Source organism: Carassius gibelio, chromosome B6 (genome assembly GCF_023724105.1).
Source record: "Carassius gibelio isolate Cgi1373 ecotype wild population from Czech Republic chromosome B6, carGib1.2-hapl.c, whole genome shotgun sequence".
Taxonomy (NCBI): Eukaryota; Metazoa; Chordata; class Actinopteri; order Cypriniformes; family Cyprinidae; genus Carassius; species Carassius gibelio.
In genome coordinates this window covers 13,498,476-13,517,554 of record NC_068401.1, presented here as the reverse complement: position 1 = coordinate 13,517,554, position 19,079 = coordinate 13,498,476, and the positions used below count along the sequence as shown (strand labels likewise).

The following is a 19,079-nucleotide window of genomic DNA, read 5'->3' as shown; positions in this document are numbered from 1 at the left end:
GTTTGTGTTTGTTCCCCTGCATTTCGAAGATGCTTGTTTTACAAACAATGCCCAGTTTGACGATGGATTTGCATCGTTTATTTCTTAAGGATAAAGCAGTCCCAACGAAAAAGGGTCACGATCGTGTGTTGGAACCGCAGGCGGTGAGTAAAACTGCTTCAAATATCTCTGTGTTGTTAACTTAGCTATCGGCGTGTAAGCACATCAAGTAAACAACATGCGATGTTGTCATCAAACTGCACTTCCCACATGTACAGCTTAAAAAAAAAAAAAAAGACGACAAAGTGGAACTTAGTCATTTTCCAAAACCGCTAAGCAAATATATACAGTTTCAGTACATACCACATAGAGACGTTGTTACTGATGCTGCTCTTGTTAAATTTCAGCCTCTGGATCTGATTCTGGATCATAAATATACGCTGAATCTGACTGTTAGCCATGGTTTGTTTTGGATGTTTTTTTCCTCACGGTAATGTCACAGCTTCCAAACGCTATCAAAGCAAAAGCCTACTGGTGCACTTGATTCTTTAGCTCCGCCCACACGTCACGCCTACAGACGCTCGTGTTTTTCCGGGAAAAATCGGTACAGACTATCTTTCTCTTATGAATATAATAAAACTAAAGACTTTTTGGAGTTATGAAGGATGCAGTACTACTCTATAGGTACTCAAGATTACCAGGATATTGAGTGAAAACGAGCATTTCACCCCCCCCTTTAAAAAGAAGGGCCAGAAATCTCTCAGGTTTCCTGAAAATGAGTTTCAATAACACATTTACGAATAAAAAAAAAAAAAAACATGGTAAACTTTAGTGTATGGAGCAATTCTCACTATTAACTAGTTGCAATCCTATTATCAATGCATTGGCTGTTTATTAATACTTATAAAGCACATATTGTGCATGACCATATTCTACATATCTAATCCCATATCCAATACCTAAACTTAAGAACCACTTACCATCTATTAATAAGCAACAAATGAGTAGTTAATTGCGGCAAAAGTCATTATTTATGATTTGACAATTGGAGCTTAAAATAAATTGTGACACTATTTACACTTTTTGTACAATGATGTTTTGAAAATATTTTTTTTAATCAAACTATTTATTCAAACTATTTAATGCACTGATTTCACAGTCTGAATATCTAAAAATGTGTATTTTATTGCAAGAACTAATTGCTATTTAAAGAAAGTACAATACTGGATTTATTTTTACAGTGTGTATTTCTTAAAGCAATCATTATTTCCAATTAAAACCGCGCTTCAGCTCTCTTCCAGTGCTGTGTGTTCTGGTATTGTGTGCAAGTCTGACATTGATCTCCTGGGAGTCCTGCCTCAGGTCAGTTAAGCTCAAGGGGGAAACAGAGGATTTTATGAGCACATCTGCACATCAGGACAGATAACTACTCCCCAAGATGTCTGCACTAATGTAGATCTTCAATATATCAGGGTATTTATTAGCGACGGAATAAGGTTTTATTGTTTTAATAAAAGCATGACAACAATGTTATATTCCAAAGCCACTCTTGCCAATATTGCTGCAATTTCATCTGCACATTATAACAGCATACTTCTATTTTCACTGATCGTCATACCATTGTGATGAAACCACAGAGCAATACCATGTGTGAAATGTTTGGCATAGATGTGTTACAAAACACAAGCACAAAAAGGAATATTTTTATTGACAGATTATGCATCCAAAAAGGTAATATTCAACAAAAAATGAATAGTTAAAGAATCCCGTTCAGATCGGATTCACAAATTAAGATATTTTTAATCAAACCTGAGAGGTTTCTGTCCTTTCATTGAAAGTCTGGGTTGCCAAAACTTAGGAGATCTGAAGATCACAAAGATGTTATAGGAATTATATCAACAGGATTAATTTAGCCTTTTATTCAATCACAATCAAGCAATCTGAGGACCCGTCAGGCTGCGACTGAAAGAGCTGAGAAATATAATGTAGGTACACATATTTTAATTCATTACACATGATGATAACGAATGCGAAATGGCAGCGAGAAAGACTGGGCACAGAATGTTAACATTGGCATTATCATTTGCCAGCAATGCTCAGTGTCATTCTCTCATGACATGGACCAAAATGATGAGATAAAGGCTCAGTTTTCAATGGAACAGCAGGTAACAGAACCGGATTTGGAGGATTTTCTAAAAGCGTATTTGTCCTGGAGAGACTTGCTGGGAAAACAGTGCCGTTTTTGAACAGCTGAAGGTCAATCAAAGGCTTAAACAAAGTACAGCAAAGAAAGTCATGGAAAACGGATTGATTTTAAAAACAGTATCCTGTAGAGACACCTGTCACAAGCATTCACGGCTGAATCGGCTGATGAAAAGTGAATCTTCTGTGTCTGATGGAAGGCATTATTTGTCAAGCAAACGAATGCCACTAATGCTTATAACCTCTCCATGCGCTGTCGGAGACATTCTTTTGGGTTCACTGAACAATTGTTGAACCGCTTCAAAAAGGGAGACGACTGTTTGGACATAACTGCTGTGATGACCAGGCAACCTGCTTTCTGTCCATTTGGTTCTGCCCCATTTCTCCTTCTCAATGACCATGACTGCTCAAGAGCAGCCTCACTGCTGCCTCAGCATGAGGCTCGGTTATTTGGCAGACACTGCAGCTTTCTCCAATAATCAGAGGCAGAAGACATGCAGGAAAACAAATATGCCCCTGGGATTTTTAAAGCTATCCTTCCCGAATAGAATGAATAGAGAGCCACGGCTTTAAATTCAGGATCAATTAATGATCCGCTGGCAAGGCATCATTTCCTTTTTTCACTACAAACATAATCAATAATGGTAAAGCAAACTCTTTTTAATTAAATGTGCTTTTACAGGGCTACATTTTAAACAGTGTAAATGTATGCACATACTGTATCTCTGGGGGTTTTACCGTGAATGATTTGGTTAACAGCACTCTTGTATTTACCAGTACTGTATGTGCATGATCTTTTTGAGCTCTCTGAATGTTCACTTTTTGAAATCTCAGTCAATGATCTGTGGCACAGTTCCCATTTCAGAGCAATTTATACTGTCATTATTTACTCAACCTCATGCGGTCGCAAACACATATGACTTTTGTGGAACACAAAAATGGAAATACTGTACTTTTTCCATACACATGAGGGGGTGGGGGTATTGTTTTTTGAAAGAAAACTCTTGTGCTCACCAAGGCTATATTTGTTTAATCAAAATATAGTTAAAAACAGTAATATTATTCAATTTAAAATGAACAGTCTGTGAGAAATGTAAAAAACAATAATAACAATAAATTAAAATAATGTATGTAATTATTAAAATTAAACATTTATTGTTAGTAGTATACATGTTGAAAACAGTTGTGCTACTTAATATTTTTGTGGAAACTGTGATGCATCAGGATTATTATTATTATATATTATTTTTTCAGAATACATGAATTTCAGGAGATTTCAAAAGAACAGCATTTATTTAAAATATATATATATATATATATATATATATATATATATATATATATATATATATATATATTGTAACAATTATTATTTATTATTTAAATAATGATATTGATATTTATTATTTATTATTATTATTTATCATCAATAAATAATATTGTCATACTTTTTAAAATACTAAAAAAACGAAAAATTATAAATTATATTTATAAAAAAAATTATAAAAAAAAAATTATATTATATTATAAAATATAAAAAATTATATTTAAAACTAAAATAATTTGAACTATTTGTATTGTTTTACTAATATTAATACTAAATAATTATAAATAGAGATATAAATATCACTGATTAAAAGAAAATAATAATAATCTGAGCCCATACTTTTGATTCCTAGTGTATATAATAAAAGAAAATGGGCATCAGGGCTGTCAAGCTCCAAAACTGAGAAAAAAATGTCCATTAAAGTTAAAATAAAAAGTAGTCCATACAATTAACGCATTCTAAGTTTTCCGAAGCTACTCATTAGCTTTGTAATGATCAAAAATTACATTTTCATTCACATTTTCTTCACTTCCAGTGCAGATCTCATATCTTATTCACACTTTCTCATTCAAAATTGCTGCACTGTGATTGGTCAACAGACAACCAACGACTACATTGCATTCATGTCATAATGCCAAACCTGACATGCAGACAGTAGAAGACTTTTTTTTTTGGGGGGGGGGGGGGGGGGATTAAAGTGATTTCATTTTCGGGTTGAACTAGCACTTTAAATGTCTGAGCATGTCGAGAGGAAACAGAAACAACATTACAAGATAGTGAATTGATACAAGAATATAGCTACTTAAATAATTAAAAATGAAATTAGTTTTGGACCCAAATCAGCACGGCTTTATCTCATAAAGTTAAAACACTCTTGCGTAACTATCGTAAAGAGGCATTAGACTCAGTGACAGTGACAGAAGAGCCAATCTTGCTGCCAAACACTCAAAACCCAAAGTTTAGGCTATGCAATGTAGATATGGGTATTTTAGGTCACCTTGATGAAAGGGAGTCCTAACTGCCTATGTGGATCTCGGGGCCCTAAAAAAGTTGCACAAATGGAGACAGATCCAGGACACAAGGCAGAAGAGAAGGAGCTTTTTTTAGACAAGACAGAAAGGAAATAGAACAGGTAGCTCACCCTTGGAATCCTGCAACTTTTCACTTTTCCTCAAGAGTCTGAGAATGGCATCTTTTGTGCTTCATAGAAAAACAATAAGTTTGGGATGGCATGAGAGCCATGAGAGTAAATAATGCCAGGTTTTTCTATATACAGTAGGAATGGGAAACTATTCCTTTAAGACGAAGTTATTTTTATAATAACTGCTGCCTTTAATACAACGAGAGGGAAATGTAGTGTGACGTGCCATTGTGTGGATGCAAAAACAGAAGCAGAAATAGCATAATCTCTTTCAGGCAGCAGCATCCATGTTAAACTACAATGGCCTTGATACGGGAAAGAATCAGAGTGCCACAGGCTCAGGCCTGATAAGCAAACAACATCCACGCTGGTGGCTTATAAGCCATCAACCCAGTACTGTAAGTCTGTTTACAAGTACAGTAATCTCACTAGCATTATAAAACACTGTGACTGGGCCTACCAGTGATATTGGAAGTCGTTCGCAAGCTGATAGAGGGTGACAACTATTAATTTCCCACTTTGTGCAGTATTCATGAAATTCAAAAGAAAAACAAGTTCCTAAACACCCCAGTAAAAACTAATTAAATGGTAAGCTGATTGCAATGACTTTCTTGTGCCGAGTTAATGGACCATGTGTACTGGCAGTGAATTGAGAGATTCCATGAGCCCTCTGTGCAAGCACAGGCTGGAGATAATGGAAAGCAGTAAAGTTTTAAAATGCTTCAGCTGGAAAACATCCAATAGGCAGCACCTCCCACCATTTGTAAAATTACAATCTGAAAAATAGCATAGAGATAACCTCAAATGTGCTCCATGCTATTTTAAAGATTAATTTGTGGTAGAAATTGCATCTTAAGGTCAACATGAAATCAAAATTGACCCCATTTATTTTCTTAAAATAAAATAAAATAATAAAATAAAAAGTTCTAGTTGCTACATTAGATCGAATAAGAGCTGTCAGCAAAGATGTCTTGCATTTGGAGCTAGAAATTTGTTCCTCACAATTCATTAATTCCTCTCTAGCTGCCAATATTATGTCACTGATCTTAAATCACTCTCATTTATTATTAAACTTGAGCCTGTGCAAGGTAATCTGTTACTTCATAAGATAAAGCAATCAAGCATTTGCCATTTCAGCTTATGATGTTAATGTTATGTAACATAACGTGTTCACGAAAAAAAAAAAAAAGTGTTATTTTTAGCTTTCTTTTTTTTAACAGTTGAACCGCTGATGTCACATGGACTATTTTAACACTATCATACTATGTTTCTGGGCCTCTGGTAGTTGTTTTGCTGTCTATGCAGGGTCAGAAAGCTCTCAGATTTCATCAAAAATATCTCAATTTGTGTTCTGAGGATAAACAAAGGTCTTACATGTTTGGAACAACATGAGGGGTAAGTAATTAATGACAGGATATAAATTGTTGGGTGAACTATCCCTTTAAAGTCATCTCTGCAGTTCTGCATTTTTCTGCATTCTTTTTATGCTTGTCACACATACAGCCTGAAAACTATGGATTGTACTTATATAGTCAAATGACCAAGATTGTAAAATGAATCTAGAATATAAAATGTATGCCATACTGTTGTTCATCATACTTCTGAAATACTTTCTCCATAACACAAAAAATGTACACCAATTACAAATGAACATCAAACATTATTGTAAGCAAAGTACTGGCCAGCAATCAAAGACAGTCTAATTAGGATCGCACGTAGTGAGCCATAGGACTACGACCCAAGTAACGAATTAAAGAACGATGCACTGCATGTGAAATCTCCATTTTGTAGGGTCTTATACAAGAAAGAGTAATCCCTTCTGACTCTCCGCATTAAACTGATTTAGACAGTACAGACTAAGTCAGTTTAATGCGGAAAATGGAAATGTCTTGTTTTTTATTGTGCTGAGGCTGATACAAGAGGGTAATGCCAAAGGAGAACCTCTCATCTTAAGAAAGCAGAAAAGGAAATTTAAGTTTCCATGTAAAATACAGCCGAATATTCTATACACAGCCAGAAACACCTTGATATAGTTTTATATGTGCGTAATTTAATATATGATATAATATAATAATATTTTCCACTAATCCCTTTTCAACAATTGGTCAGTGAAAGATTCTTAACCTGTAGAGAATGCTGAATATAATTTTTCAGGAGGTCAAAGTAAATATTATACTCTATGAGCTTTATCAAAATTTATCAAACAATTTAAAAAATATATACAATAAAATGTAACAGGGTTGCATATGGCTCAGTTTTAGGCCACTGTTGTACTAAATGGCTGGTTTGTATACATAAAATATTTCTAATAATTGAAAGAAAAATATTTAATTAATTAATGAAATAAAATCTGAACAGATTATTTCAGCATTGTTGTACGAGTACTGTACATACATACAGTATGTGTGCAGACTGAGAAGCATAACCACATCCTGCCACACAAAGACTGCATGGGTACTTCATCTGGAAAATTTCAATTGTTGAATTAAAAGGTGTTTAATTTAAATGCTTTATATCATTAAAGTCCACCGGCGGCAGCAGCCCATGCATGGATTCATCACTTCATATATTATTTCTTAGGCACATTTAACACTGACCTATTTATTTCTGATTGTTTCAGTATTAGAAAAGACAAAAATGTACAAGGCTACTTCAAGTGGAGCTTCATTTAACAAGCTACACACTCACCTACAAAAAAAAAAAATCGAATGTTTTGCGATGCTACTGATGTAAAGGTTCACTTCAGTCAAGCAGTGCATTATAGAATTATATAACTTTAATGCTTGCGGTAAAAATGAAGATGAAAATACTAAGCAGGAATGGCCATTTTCACAGCAAGCTTATTAAAAGGGAGCTATGAGCAGAACAGCATGCATAAAAATGTGTATGAAATCTGTTCTCAAAGTTTTTCAGCATAACGGCAAACTTCAAACAGAAGGCAAGCATGCAATATGGATCTGAAATAATGACATTCTTACATCAAGATGCTCTCCGAGTGAAACACCACACATTCTTTTAGAGAAACGTGTGACATGGAGGCAATGCAAGTGTATTTGAGAGCAACATTGTTTGCGATTATTAGTAAAAAGAACTTATTTTATTTAAAGCTGATCTTCAGGACTCATAATGGAATGAACAAAAATGAATAAAAAGAGAGTGCTCACAGCTAAATCCACATCTCCTAACAGAAATTGAATAAAAGCCCTCAGGTGCAGCCCAAATTCAGCACCATCCATTCATACTTAAAAACTACATCTTTGAATGCTTCTTTTATAAAATCTCAATTGTATAGTGCTCTGTCAAGTCGCCAAGAGATTATGCACTTATCAAAGCAGAGGGAATCAATCATCTTTATTACAATAGAGTGGCAACATCCTGACGGTCCAAATAGGTTTTTTAGGCTAAAGTAATAAATTGACATCTTTATGTGCTTAAATAATGCTTTTGTGTGTCTATCAGCAGACTGTTTACTCTGTACCTAACATGACATTATAATTCTGATGAGGCCTTATGGGCTTTCTTTTCTGCATGAGAGACTGCTGGGTTTCTCTAATCTGAGAGAATGTTATGCTGTAAGAATGTTAAATATATTTTTTTTTTTGTTTTTTTAAAGTAGAACAGCAAAATCAGCACATGCCGCATGGCAAAGACCAGCTTAAAGTGCACATACAGTAACTAAACTGCTTTATTATATTGTGACTGACTCTTAAATCATTAACACTGGCGACATACAGCATTCTTTCAAATATTTGTTAAATGTACCTGATTTCACCTTACTGCTGCTAATGGAAACAGCTAATGAGTGTCAAAATGTAAAGGATTATTTATATGCTCTGCAATACAATACAGCTTGAACAGGTACCTGATGGTTTTACATAAACTGTGTTTAAACGCACAACTATACTAATCAGTTTACAGAAGAGTGCAGGGGTGAAACATTATCTCTGTTTGTACTGTTTGCACCTGTGCTCTTCTAATGCAAATGCTCTTCAATTCCTCTTAATCACATCTGGTTGGTCCCAATGTGACAAATATGAACTGTAAAAATGTTTTGTCTGGTAACGGAAATAGAAACAATTGTAAATTAACCATTTATGGTAAATGTGCACTATACACTTTAACCTCTCTTAATCAGTTTGAGGAATATAATAAAAGGACATTTCAATTTGAGTTTTCTAAGGACATCTAGCTCCTGAGTACATGGAAACTACATTTAAAAAATAGACCTGCATGGACTGAACTATCTTATAAAGCCCCTTCTATGCTTGATGTAATGGTAGCCAGAGGCTGTGAAAATAGTCTTCATTGTAAGAAACCTTCAGAAAACCGAACAGGACACAACTGCTTACAGACCAATGTACTGCAATGTGTCTTAACAGCAAATGGAAGCAGTGGGCTGCGGACCACTGGGCAAAACTCTGGGCCACATAAAGGAAAGCATTAGTCTTACTTGTGTTGCACTAGCATGCAAAGAGAAAAAGTTCTGAGGCTAGCAACATTACATAACATTTTGTGTCTTGCATTCTGTCAAAATCAGACATCACACATCAGTATCATGACATGTTCCAGAAATACAGAGAGAATCATGCAGCTTGAGACAAGCTACCCCACACATAAACAGAAGAAAACTGTTTAAAAAATAATAATAATCAGCCAGGTTATACACTCACTGCAAACCATGGTTATCATATTTAACATAAAACTATTAGTATAAATAATAATAATAATAATAATAATAAATTTGTACTTTAAATAAAATGACATGTTAACTGAAATCATTAAAGAAAATTTTTACTTTCAGTTAATAATTCTACAAATAATTTTAACTAGTTCCCAAGACAACATTTCTCATTCTCTTCTAGTTTAGCTTGATGTACAATTAAATTAATAAAACCTATAAAGACTTATTTAACAACAAATAAATCAATAAATAAAAAACATAACATAAAAATTGTCTTAAAGATGCTTAAATAACGCTGCCGCAAACTCTTAATGAGCTTTTTACTCAAAACATTTGAAGAAATTCATATTTGTTTAGTTTAGAATTTCATTAAAAAATAATTATAGGCACAATTTAAAGGCACATATAACTGCACCTTTATAAAATATTTGCATGAGAGAAACTGACTGAATTTAACATGGCCCAAGTGAACCACCAACAATACTCAAAAGAGCTTAAACCTATTTTAATTATTAATAACACCTTCTGCATGTCCCCATAAGCTTCCATGCTTTGATCAAGCATACATAATTAAATAATTCAAGCACATGGACTTGTGAGTATCCCCCCCCCAGCCTCAATTTTGTAGGTTATTAAACACTTAAAATTCTAATTTCATGGATTCTGAATCCATATTTGAGTTCATCCAAAATGTGACTTCGACACGTCCAAATAAAGTTACTACTTGATTGTTTTTTTAATGACAACACAGCTTGGCAGAATCTTTACAACAACGTATACAGTATGTGTGAATCATGTTCCTTAAGCAAATTCCTGTCACAGCAGCAACTGATGAGATCTATTCACAAGACAGACCATACTCAGCAGGAACAAGGCCGAATTCAGACACATAAACCCAGCTGCAGCGCAAGCTGGTGCTATTCTGCTGATTGGACTATTTGTCTTTAGAAGATAGCTACACTGAAGGCATCTTGCCTGAAAAACCCAGAAATCATCTTTTTTTTATAAACATATACGTGGACAGTGGTTGGCTTTTGGAAGCAGGACAGTCCGTATCAGTGCCCTTAGTGACAGCCTCAGCTTCCTCTGCTCTCTCCAAGCTCCTGGAATAGATCCAGCAGGCCTTCCAAATCCTTCCCCTGCAAACGGAGGGCTATTTATCTCCTGACAGCCACAAGGCCCATCATACAAACATCTCTCCACCGGCCATGCCACTCAGCTTTTGTTCAGCCGTCACATTGGCTATAGTCCTATTTCTGTGGCAGAATGAGGCACTGTCAGTCCTAATTCACTTACACCTGTCCAGCAATTTATCTGCAGCACACACCTTCTCAGAATATGGCAGCTTAGCATGTAAGGGGTAATAGCGTTGTCTTTCTGAGCAGACTGAGAAACTAACACAGCGGCAGCGATGTTAAGAAATATCTGCTTAAGAATAAGTTCCAGGAACTGCAGGATGATGGTGGACATACTGTAACATTATTGCCAAGGTTCACAAATAAAATTACTTTTAACAATGAGTGTTTTGTGATTTATTCCGGCTAAAAAATGTCAATAAGGTGCAAATAATGCAGTGAACGATTACTTTAAAACTTCTTGGAGCTCTTGAAAAGACATTTTGTTCTTTTTGACAAAACTCCCAGTATTCTCAGTAACATTAGGCCCTGCAAGGTATTCACAGTAAGTCTCACCCAGAGGTGTTTAATGAGGTCACACGATGATTTAACGCAGTGTCTATGTGAAGCAGAGTAATGCAGTTGATTGTGCAATTCTGGGATGTGGCATCACTTTTTCACAACAGTTTTCTGGAATAAAGAAATGTAAAGGCTGAAAAATCCCTTGACTAAATGTCAAGCTCTAAATCACTTGACTAAATACCAGGTTACAGTGATAAGATGCTACTTGGTGTCATATTTACAAGACTTAACCTGTTCAAATAAAGCTGCAGTGAATCTGCAAAACATTTTAAAGGGTTTATACAGTAAGAGTGCATTAAATTAAAAGGGCAGAGTAAGAGGCAGTTTTCAAAATGCTAAATACCAACAGCCATCACCACAGCACTTTCTTAAACACCTGTTTGTCGCTCTGCACCGCAACATTGTTCTGAAGTCTTTGCATTCAATGACAAAATACTAAATTTGACAAAATCGGCAAAATAGTGTGCAAACAGATTTGTTAAAAAAGAAAGTTTGTTATGCAATTTATGAGATATAACATGAACATGAAATGATGATTTTATAACTGGTTCCTGAGAAAGGCATCTTGTTATCTCTAAAGTACAGTATTCTAGCCCCTACTGGACTAAGGATCCTCTAATTAATTTTAATATATTTTTAATTCGACATATTTTATTAATAAATTTTAAAAAGGGTATTTAGGGACATACCCCATAATAATCAGCACAGAAAAACGAATTGTGTTGCTTAATTGTGTTGCATTAATAATCAATAAAAAGCAGCAGATTTATACGGGGGCCTTTAGACCTTAGTGCTTGATTTCATGCATCTGAATACTACCAGATATTAGATCGTCTACCGGATACACCACCATTTCAATAGCCTATTAGAATTAAAAAGACTTGGTAAGGTTACTTACACTGAAGCGTTGAGTAATTGTCCATTAGACTATTTCTGCAGATTGTTTGGTAGGCTACTAATCCCAGAGACACGAGTCACATCACACGACGGTTCGGTTTGTCCTCCGCTCCAGCGTTTCCCTTACATCAATGCAGCACTGAACGGGCATAATGCGCTGTGCACTCACAAACTGCTCTACTGATGTCTTACTGAGATCGTGCAGAAAAGGAATTATGTTCCAAAGCTTTTAGGAATCTGTGCATTGAGCCATGCCCTCCTGTTAATGTGGAGGAATGGAAAGTCAAGTTCATTGCCAACGATTAAATCGTATCTGGTTCTCTCGTTACGCATTTTCAAAGAAGCCCATAGACGTCTCTGTCATGACAAGTGACATGTCGTGACGGGATAGAGTCTGTAACTACGGCCCACGCGGTTCTTCTTGTATTCTGTCCATCTCGTCCCTTATTTTTGTTTAATGGATTACAATCCAGCGCGGTAAAAAATAAAAATAAAAAACCGGATCCAGTTCCTTGCACGAGCGCAGCGCGAGACTCTGTCCCCGGTACCGGAGAGCAGGATCATCAGTGGGGGGGGTCGGAGGAGAGGAGAGAGGAGTGGTCAGAGAGAGAGAGAGAGAGAGAGAGAGAGAGAGAGAGAGAGGCAAACCGGTATGACGTGACTCCGGTACTCGCAAACGACACTATCCACCCATCTGTTCATTGTTTTTTTTTCTTTCTTTTTTTTTCTTTTTTTAAGATGGAGGAATGTGTCTCTTACTACCATTGCAAAACTTTGTAATGGTAACTAAATAATCCAAAATATCTAACAGACTGAATAAGCAGTTTGACAATGCGCATACACTGTCATTTTTAAAATCAAAGTGCAAGTGATGCTACAATCTTAAAAAGGTTCCAAAAGGGGTTTTGACAGCGATGCCATAGAACAGTGATCCTCAGATCTGGCTAGCGAGATCCACTTTCCTGCAGAGTTTAGCTCTAACCCTAACCAAACACACCTACCAGTGATTTTCTAATGATTCTGAAGACACTAATTAGCCAATGCAGGTGTGTTTAGTGATAAGAGCTAAACTTTGCAGGAAAGTGGATCATGCGAGCCAGAGGATCACTGCCAGAAGAACCAGTTTTGGTTTCCCAAAGAACATTTCAGTAAACATTTCTTAAAATAATTTTTTTTTAAGAAGAACATTTAAAAAATCAAAATAATTTTTATGGAATTAAAAGGTTCCATGGATGTGAAAGCTTCAGTAAAAGTTCTGTCATGAAGACTCTAATGCCATGCCATTCATTCATACTAACAGTTCTGGCCAATCACTGCTTGGCAGCTGGAGTATATAAGCACTGAATTCTGTTTCATTTTTCGCAGTTGTTGATGATGATCCCCTCCATTCTCCCCCCAGGTAGGCCCTGTTCACTGATGCCAGTGAAAAGAAACCTTTATTTTTAAGAGTATATAGTTGTTATGGACTTCAGCAAGACTTTGGATATAAAACCTGACCACTTTGGCGATCACCATAATATTTTTTTTTATCTTACAAGCAGAGGAAGCTTCATGTTTAAGTGACTCAGCTTCTAGCTTCATATATGCTATGGACTGCATGATGTGAATGTGCAAAATGAAAAAGTGCCTCAAAAGTCTTGTGTTTGGCTAAGCAAGAATATTACCTGCATGGCCACTCTTTGTTTTACTCAGGATTGGTGTGATATCTCATTAGTTATTTCAGAGAGAACTTTCAAAGATCATTTTCATCCAAAAAAAAAAAAAAAAACCTGCTTACACGTTCTCATAGCAATATGCAATTTCTAATTTTTGGACTGTAATTTACTCAACTTGTCAATTCTCCTTTACAGTATGTTCACAGACTGCCAAATTTCAAGATGTAGGCCATTTTAAAGCCATCCTGAAATGGAAGTTGTGATTGTCTTCCGTATCGTGACATACCAAAGTGAAACGGCTTTCTGAACACAATTTTTGTTTTATTTTTTCCATTGATTTGTCCGTTTAATTTTGTTGACTTTGTGAATTCGTTGGATCAGTGTATCATTGTTGTTTTTTTATTGCTGTGAAGGGAGAGCTCTCGGTGGAAGAATATTTTAGAAGAAAGACTGCAGTATTCCATGACAAAATAAGAATTTTCATTTCATGGTGACTTTAATGTTTGTGATCTCACCCAGCATTAACTTAGTTTGAACATGTACAGATGTGAGTGAATTTGTTTATAAAGCCAATGACCTTGTGTCTTAATCAGATCAATGTATTTATGACCATACACTAAGAATTAAAATCATAAAAAAATGTTATGATTTGTGGACCTGCGATGAGCTGACCCCCTTAATTAAACTGACAGACACCCAGTCCCTAAATCAGATACCTAAATCCCTTTTTTTTTTTTTTTTTTTTTGTTACACTGAATTCACCTTTAGGATACAAATCTGTTGATGTATTTCTAACTTGCACTGTATCTGACCCACAGACAGTATTGTTTTTTCATCTGTACTGTATTTTCTTATACTTGTATTTATTCTTATGCTACTGTTCAGCTTATTGTATGTTTGACATAAAGTTATCCTGCTATTACTGTATTTGTAGCTGAACATTTTTATGACCTTCTTCCTTGTTGTTTCTGTGGTACAGGGGGATCTATATTTTGCAATTGTCTTAATTAATAATTAGGGACCAATAACAGAGCACCAATAACATTAGATCACCAATAACATCTGTTAATCCAAAACATTCACATTCCCAATCATTGTGATGATTAGAGTTTGAATCTAACCAACTTCAGTTATTAACTGGTAAAACCAAGAAAAAATCAAAAATTTTCTTGAGGACCATTACCTTTCCAGTCCACCGAAACCACATATCTTCCAACTTGTAAAACAACCAACCCATTGTTTTTTTTTTATGTGATGTTTAGGGCTGTGCAAAGCTGAGATCAATGATTCGACAATACTACACTAGAGAGCAATAAAGTAGTAGAGCAGTCTAATAATGGCACAGGCACAGCACTATCTATAAACACATGAAGAGATAAAATAAGAGAAATGAGCAGAAAATGTGAGAAGAGAAATTAGAAGGGAAAATTCGGGTACCTAGAGGACACCTAACACCCAATCAATTACAGTACAACATCAATTTCAACACTTCATTCTTCCCATTTTCATGGTTACGTTTACTTTATAGAAAATTTACTTTCAGAGGTCTGTTTTTTATTCATACTCTGCCACGATCTGGTGCCAAAATGTTGACCGGTATGGATTCACGTATTGTATGTTGAAAATGTAATGGATATCCTAATAAATGCTATGTCTGTTAGCACTGCATCATTCTGATACATTATTTAATACCTGGAAATGACTTGAAAAACAGACATAAACCATATAAACCGAGTATGAATGAAACAAACACTGCATGAGAGTATTTAGTGCTCCGTAATGTTTACATCTCCTCATTTCAGATATGAATAAAACACCAGGTCATGCATATACATTTAAGTTAAATTGACATGTATAAAGGGGTTGAAATTTCTGATGTATCGATTGTGTGAGTATGCGTTTCATACAAGACCTGGCAACTAGACAACCTTGAGATAATATATTGCTGTAAATATCACTATTATCACTAACCCAAACCCTAAGTGCCTTTGAGACGTCACAAATTTCCAAAATAAAAATATGAGGTTTTCTTTTAAAACTTCATATTTGTTGTATTAAGGAGACTGTAGGCTGTTAGAAATGCTAATAAACATTTTCATTACATAGTAATTATAAAATGTAGATTTTCATAAAGATATTTTGTCCCTTTCTCAACAATACATTTTACTAAGTGGGAAAAGTCTTTTGAAAATTTTAAATTACTGCAACATATTTGTATCCCTATAAAAAAGTTGCACTTTCTTTTCTAAATAAAACAAAACAAAGATATCTGCTTAAACTATCAATGAATACTAACTTGCCCTTATGTCTATATAAAGAAATCACACAAAAGGTTTTGCTAACTTCTTTAAATAATTTGTTTATTTTCATAAAAGATGAAAATGACAGGGTGGGCCTTGGCATGACAGGGTGGACAAATGCATTAATGGGTGGAGAGGACATCAGATAAACAACAGGAACAACAAGAAACCCTTAAGTAAACAAAGAATGATTTCAGAAATATGTGTTACACTGCAGTTGTAAACTGTAAACTGATTTAAAAGGGCATTTTTATATTTATAAGGCTATTTTTTCTCACCTTATTAGATGTATGCATGATATTTGGTCAAATTCTTACATTTAAATAAAAAAAAAAAAATTAGAATAGTAAGATACTATGCTGTTTCAAATAAAATGAAATCAATATATACGTGAAAAGTATAGTTTCAAAATGCAATAAAGTTATTTGAGTAAAAATTTGTCTTCTTTACAAAGAAAGTGGAAAGATGAAAACCTCTATTTTCGGTTTCAAACTTTCACATAACATCTTTAGGATAAAATACTATTAAGAATTCAAATCAGGTTTTGTTTTTTTTAGGTTCAGGTTTTAATTTTCAAAGATTTACTATAAAATGTATTTTTTTCCCCAAAAAATGCAATAAATCCATGATACTTTTTTTTTCTCCTCAAAATGCAATAAATCCATGATAGTTTTGTTTGTTTGTTTGTTTGTAATGAAATAAATCCACTGAATCAATAAGAAAGTTATTTTTTACATTGAAAGTAAGTTGATCCAAAAATGACAGCCTCTGAACTTGGTCAAAATTAATCTTATATACAGGCACTGGACTAAAAATACATTCATCAATCGCTTCGAAAATGAATTCAATGGGTCATCTTGTTAGTGCTATAAATGAATTACAGCAAAAAAAAAAATTACATTTCATCATGAACAAGAACATGAACAACAATATCACATTAACATAAATTTCCCTTTCATTCAACTTCCAAAAGTGCATTCATCTTTGCCATGTTACATTCATTTAGTTGATTAGTGCTATGTGCTGTAGTAGCAAAAATTATAAATGGCATTAATAAAAACACTAACACTGACAAGCTGAGCAATATCGCATTCATAATCAAATGCGATTCACCTAATGAACGCAATAGAGCGTAGCTTGTCAGTGATCTACAGCTCTGTGTATTAAATGCATCTGAATAATTTCCATCTGTAAGCACGTGATGGAGATTAACCGAAACTATTAAAAACAGAACCAGCTTTACTGACGAGATGCGCATGACAATCAAACGCGATTTATAATGCAGCCCTTGTTAGTTGATAAAGTACAAAGTAGATGAGTAAAACTAGGATGCCGGGTGTATTCAAAGTGACGTCATTACTGTGTAGAGTGCATAGTGCATTGTGATTGGTAGAGCGGATTTAATGCATTCTGCAAAAAAGAGAGACTGGCGTTTGTTGCGGTTTGGAAAAAAAGGGAGAAAACATGATCTAATAACTCTGCAAATATTGAATTTTGTGTAAAATTAAAAAATGACTTTTCAATACCGACTAGATACAATACTGATTTGGGCAGAAACTCAATATTAAAACAAAAAAAAAAAAAAACTCTTCATATATAATTTTCATTTCCACAGACTGTATACACTGCACTTAGAATTGCATAAATAATGCTATGAGATTAATGTTTTTTTTTTAATGTAATATTAAATGCACATGATCCCCCTGTCATGGATGGCTTGGTGACAGGGTGGATATTTTTTGTTAAAGATAGCATTTGATCAACATGCTCCACCTTCAGTCAGCAAAGTGGTTCATTGTTGAAGCTGAATGTGTAATGCTTAAAATATATATTTTGAATTGCTGAAACTTTTATGTAAATTAATATTTTAATATGACGGTGTGGATTTGTTAAGCTTGGCAACATGCAACTAGAAACACAATATGAAGAAAAAAAAAAAAAAAAGTGTAGATACTTAGTGCACTTGCACGAGATGTTTTAACCACCTTGTGCTGTGGTGCTGGGTTGGCGACCACCTTGTGCTGTGGCGCTGGGCTGGCGGCCATATTGTGCAGTGGTGCTGGGCTGGCGGTCCTACTGTCTGTAGACCACGGTCTAGAGTCGGCCATTCCACTGAGAGAGACAGGTGTGGCTGAGTCATCCCACCGAGATCGATGCCGTAGGTAACTGGTGAACCCCCAAAAGTCCAGTATCTCCAGCCCCTCCATCTCCCACCCAGGCAAAGGGTCATCCAGGCAGTCGTTGAATAGGTCCTTCAGGGCCTCATCATTATACCCCATCCCCACTGCTATTGTCCAGAACGTTTGTGCCAAGCACCTCACCTCACTCACCTTTTGATGGAGAGTGGTTAGTTTGGAAAGTCTCCCCATCCGCTCCTCTATGGTGGCTGGGGAACGTATATGAAATCCCACACCACTGGATCTTGGCATGATTGAGTCCTTCTGTCACGTACGTGAACACAGGAGATGAGAGATCCAAGTGCAGTGTGAGATTTATTGGGAAATCCAAAATCAGTGTCAGGTATATCCAAGCCGGGGTCGTAACCAAACATCAGTCCAAACAGAACCAAACAAACAGGATCAGGAACAGGAACAGGAACTCGAAACTAGGAACACTAGGTTAATATAGGGAGGGTAATGACTATCAAGTGAAGACACCTGAGTACAATTAACAGGAGTGCAATTACTGTGATGAAGGGACAAGGCTATGTGGGAATTGTAGTGCCTACGATGAGGTGCCTATGGGGAAGTGAGACCACTAGTGGAGACTCAGGGAAATAGAGACCAGACAGCATGACATTATCATATTATTTAAAAGTTTTATTATATTGTATTATGTTCATGATGACTAAGTGATTCTGATGAGGACACCAAAGGCACTTTATAGTTGTTTGGGCCATGCAAATTACGGGAGTCTTGCAGGAGAAATAACAAAACAGGAGGGGTTCGGGAGATGGGTGTGAAATACAGGAGACTCCCACAAAAAACAGAAGTGTTGACGGGTATGCGTGAATCTATTCCGCAAAAGCAGGTTAAACTCCTAAATGGATTACATGGTTAGCTGCTTTGTATATATATGATGTTATGGGTACTTAAAAAGTAGCAAAATGCAATTCATATACCTGCTATGAAAGCGAAGACAATTTATTTTATGTTCCTCCATGTTCTAAATGTCAAGACATTATTAAAACTGTATAAAGC

At 35.3% G+C, this 19,079-nt stretch overlaps 1 protein-coding gene and 1 long non-coding RNA gene across 12 annotated transcripts in view; one reads left to right on the top strand and one right to left on the bottom strand.

Annotated features, from left to right (window-relative positions):
- Nucleotides 1–12,500, bottom strand: part of lrrc7 (leucine rich repeat containing 7) — a 64,746-nt gene extending 52,246 nt beyond the window's left edge. For 10 of the 11 annotated variants that reach the window (XM_052558649.1, XM_052558653.1, XM_052558652.1 and 7 more), the window contains exon 1: nt 11,926–12,499. In XM_052558649.1, coding sequence (XP_052414609.1) covers nt 11,926–11,950 — 25 coding nt within the window. In that variant the 5' untranslated portion in view covers nt 11,951–12,499. Of the gene's footprint in view, nt 1–11,925 lie in introns of all 11 variants that reach the window. The other variant, XM_052558660.1, reaches the window with a different exon arrangement.
- A 507-nt stretch (nt 12,501–13,007) lies between these two features.
- Nucleotides 13,008–14,761, top strand: LOC127959462 (uncharacterized). The gene is made up of 2 exons (XR_008154268.1): nt 13,008–13,323; nt 13,775–14,761. It is a non-coding gene; the product is annotated as an uncharacterized LOC127959462 (long non-coding RNA).
- Nucleotides 14,762–19,079: the final 4,318 nt, after the last annotated feature.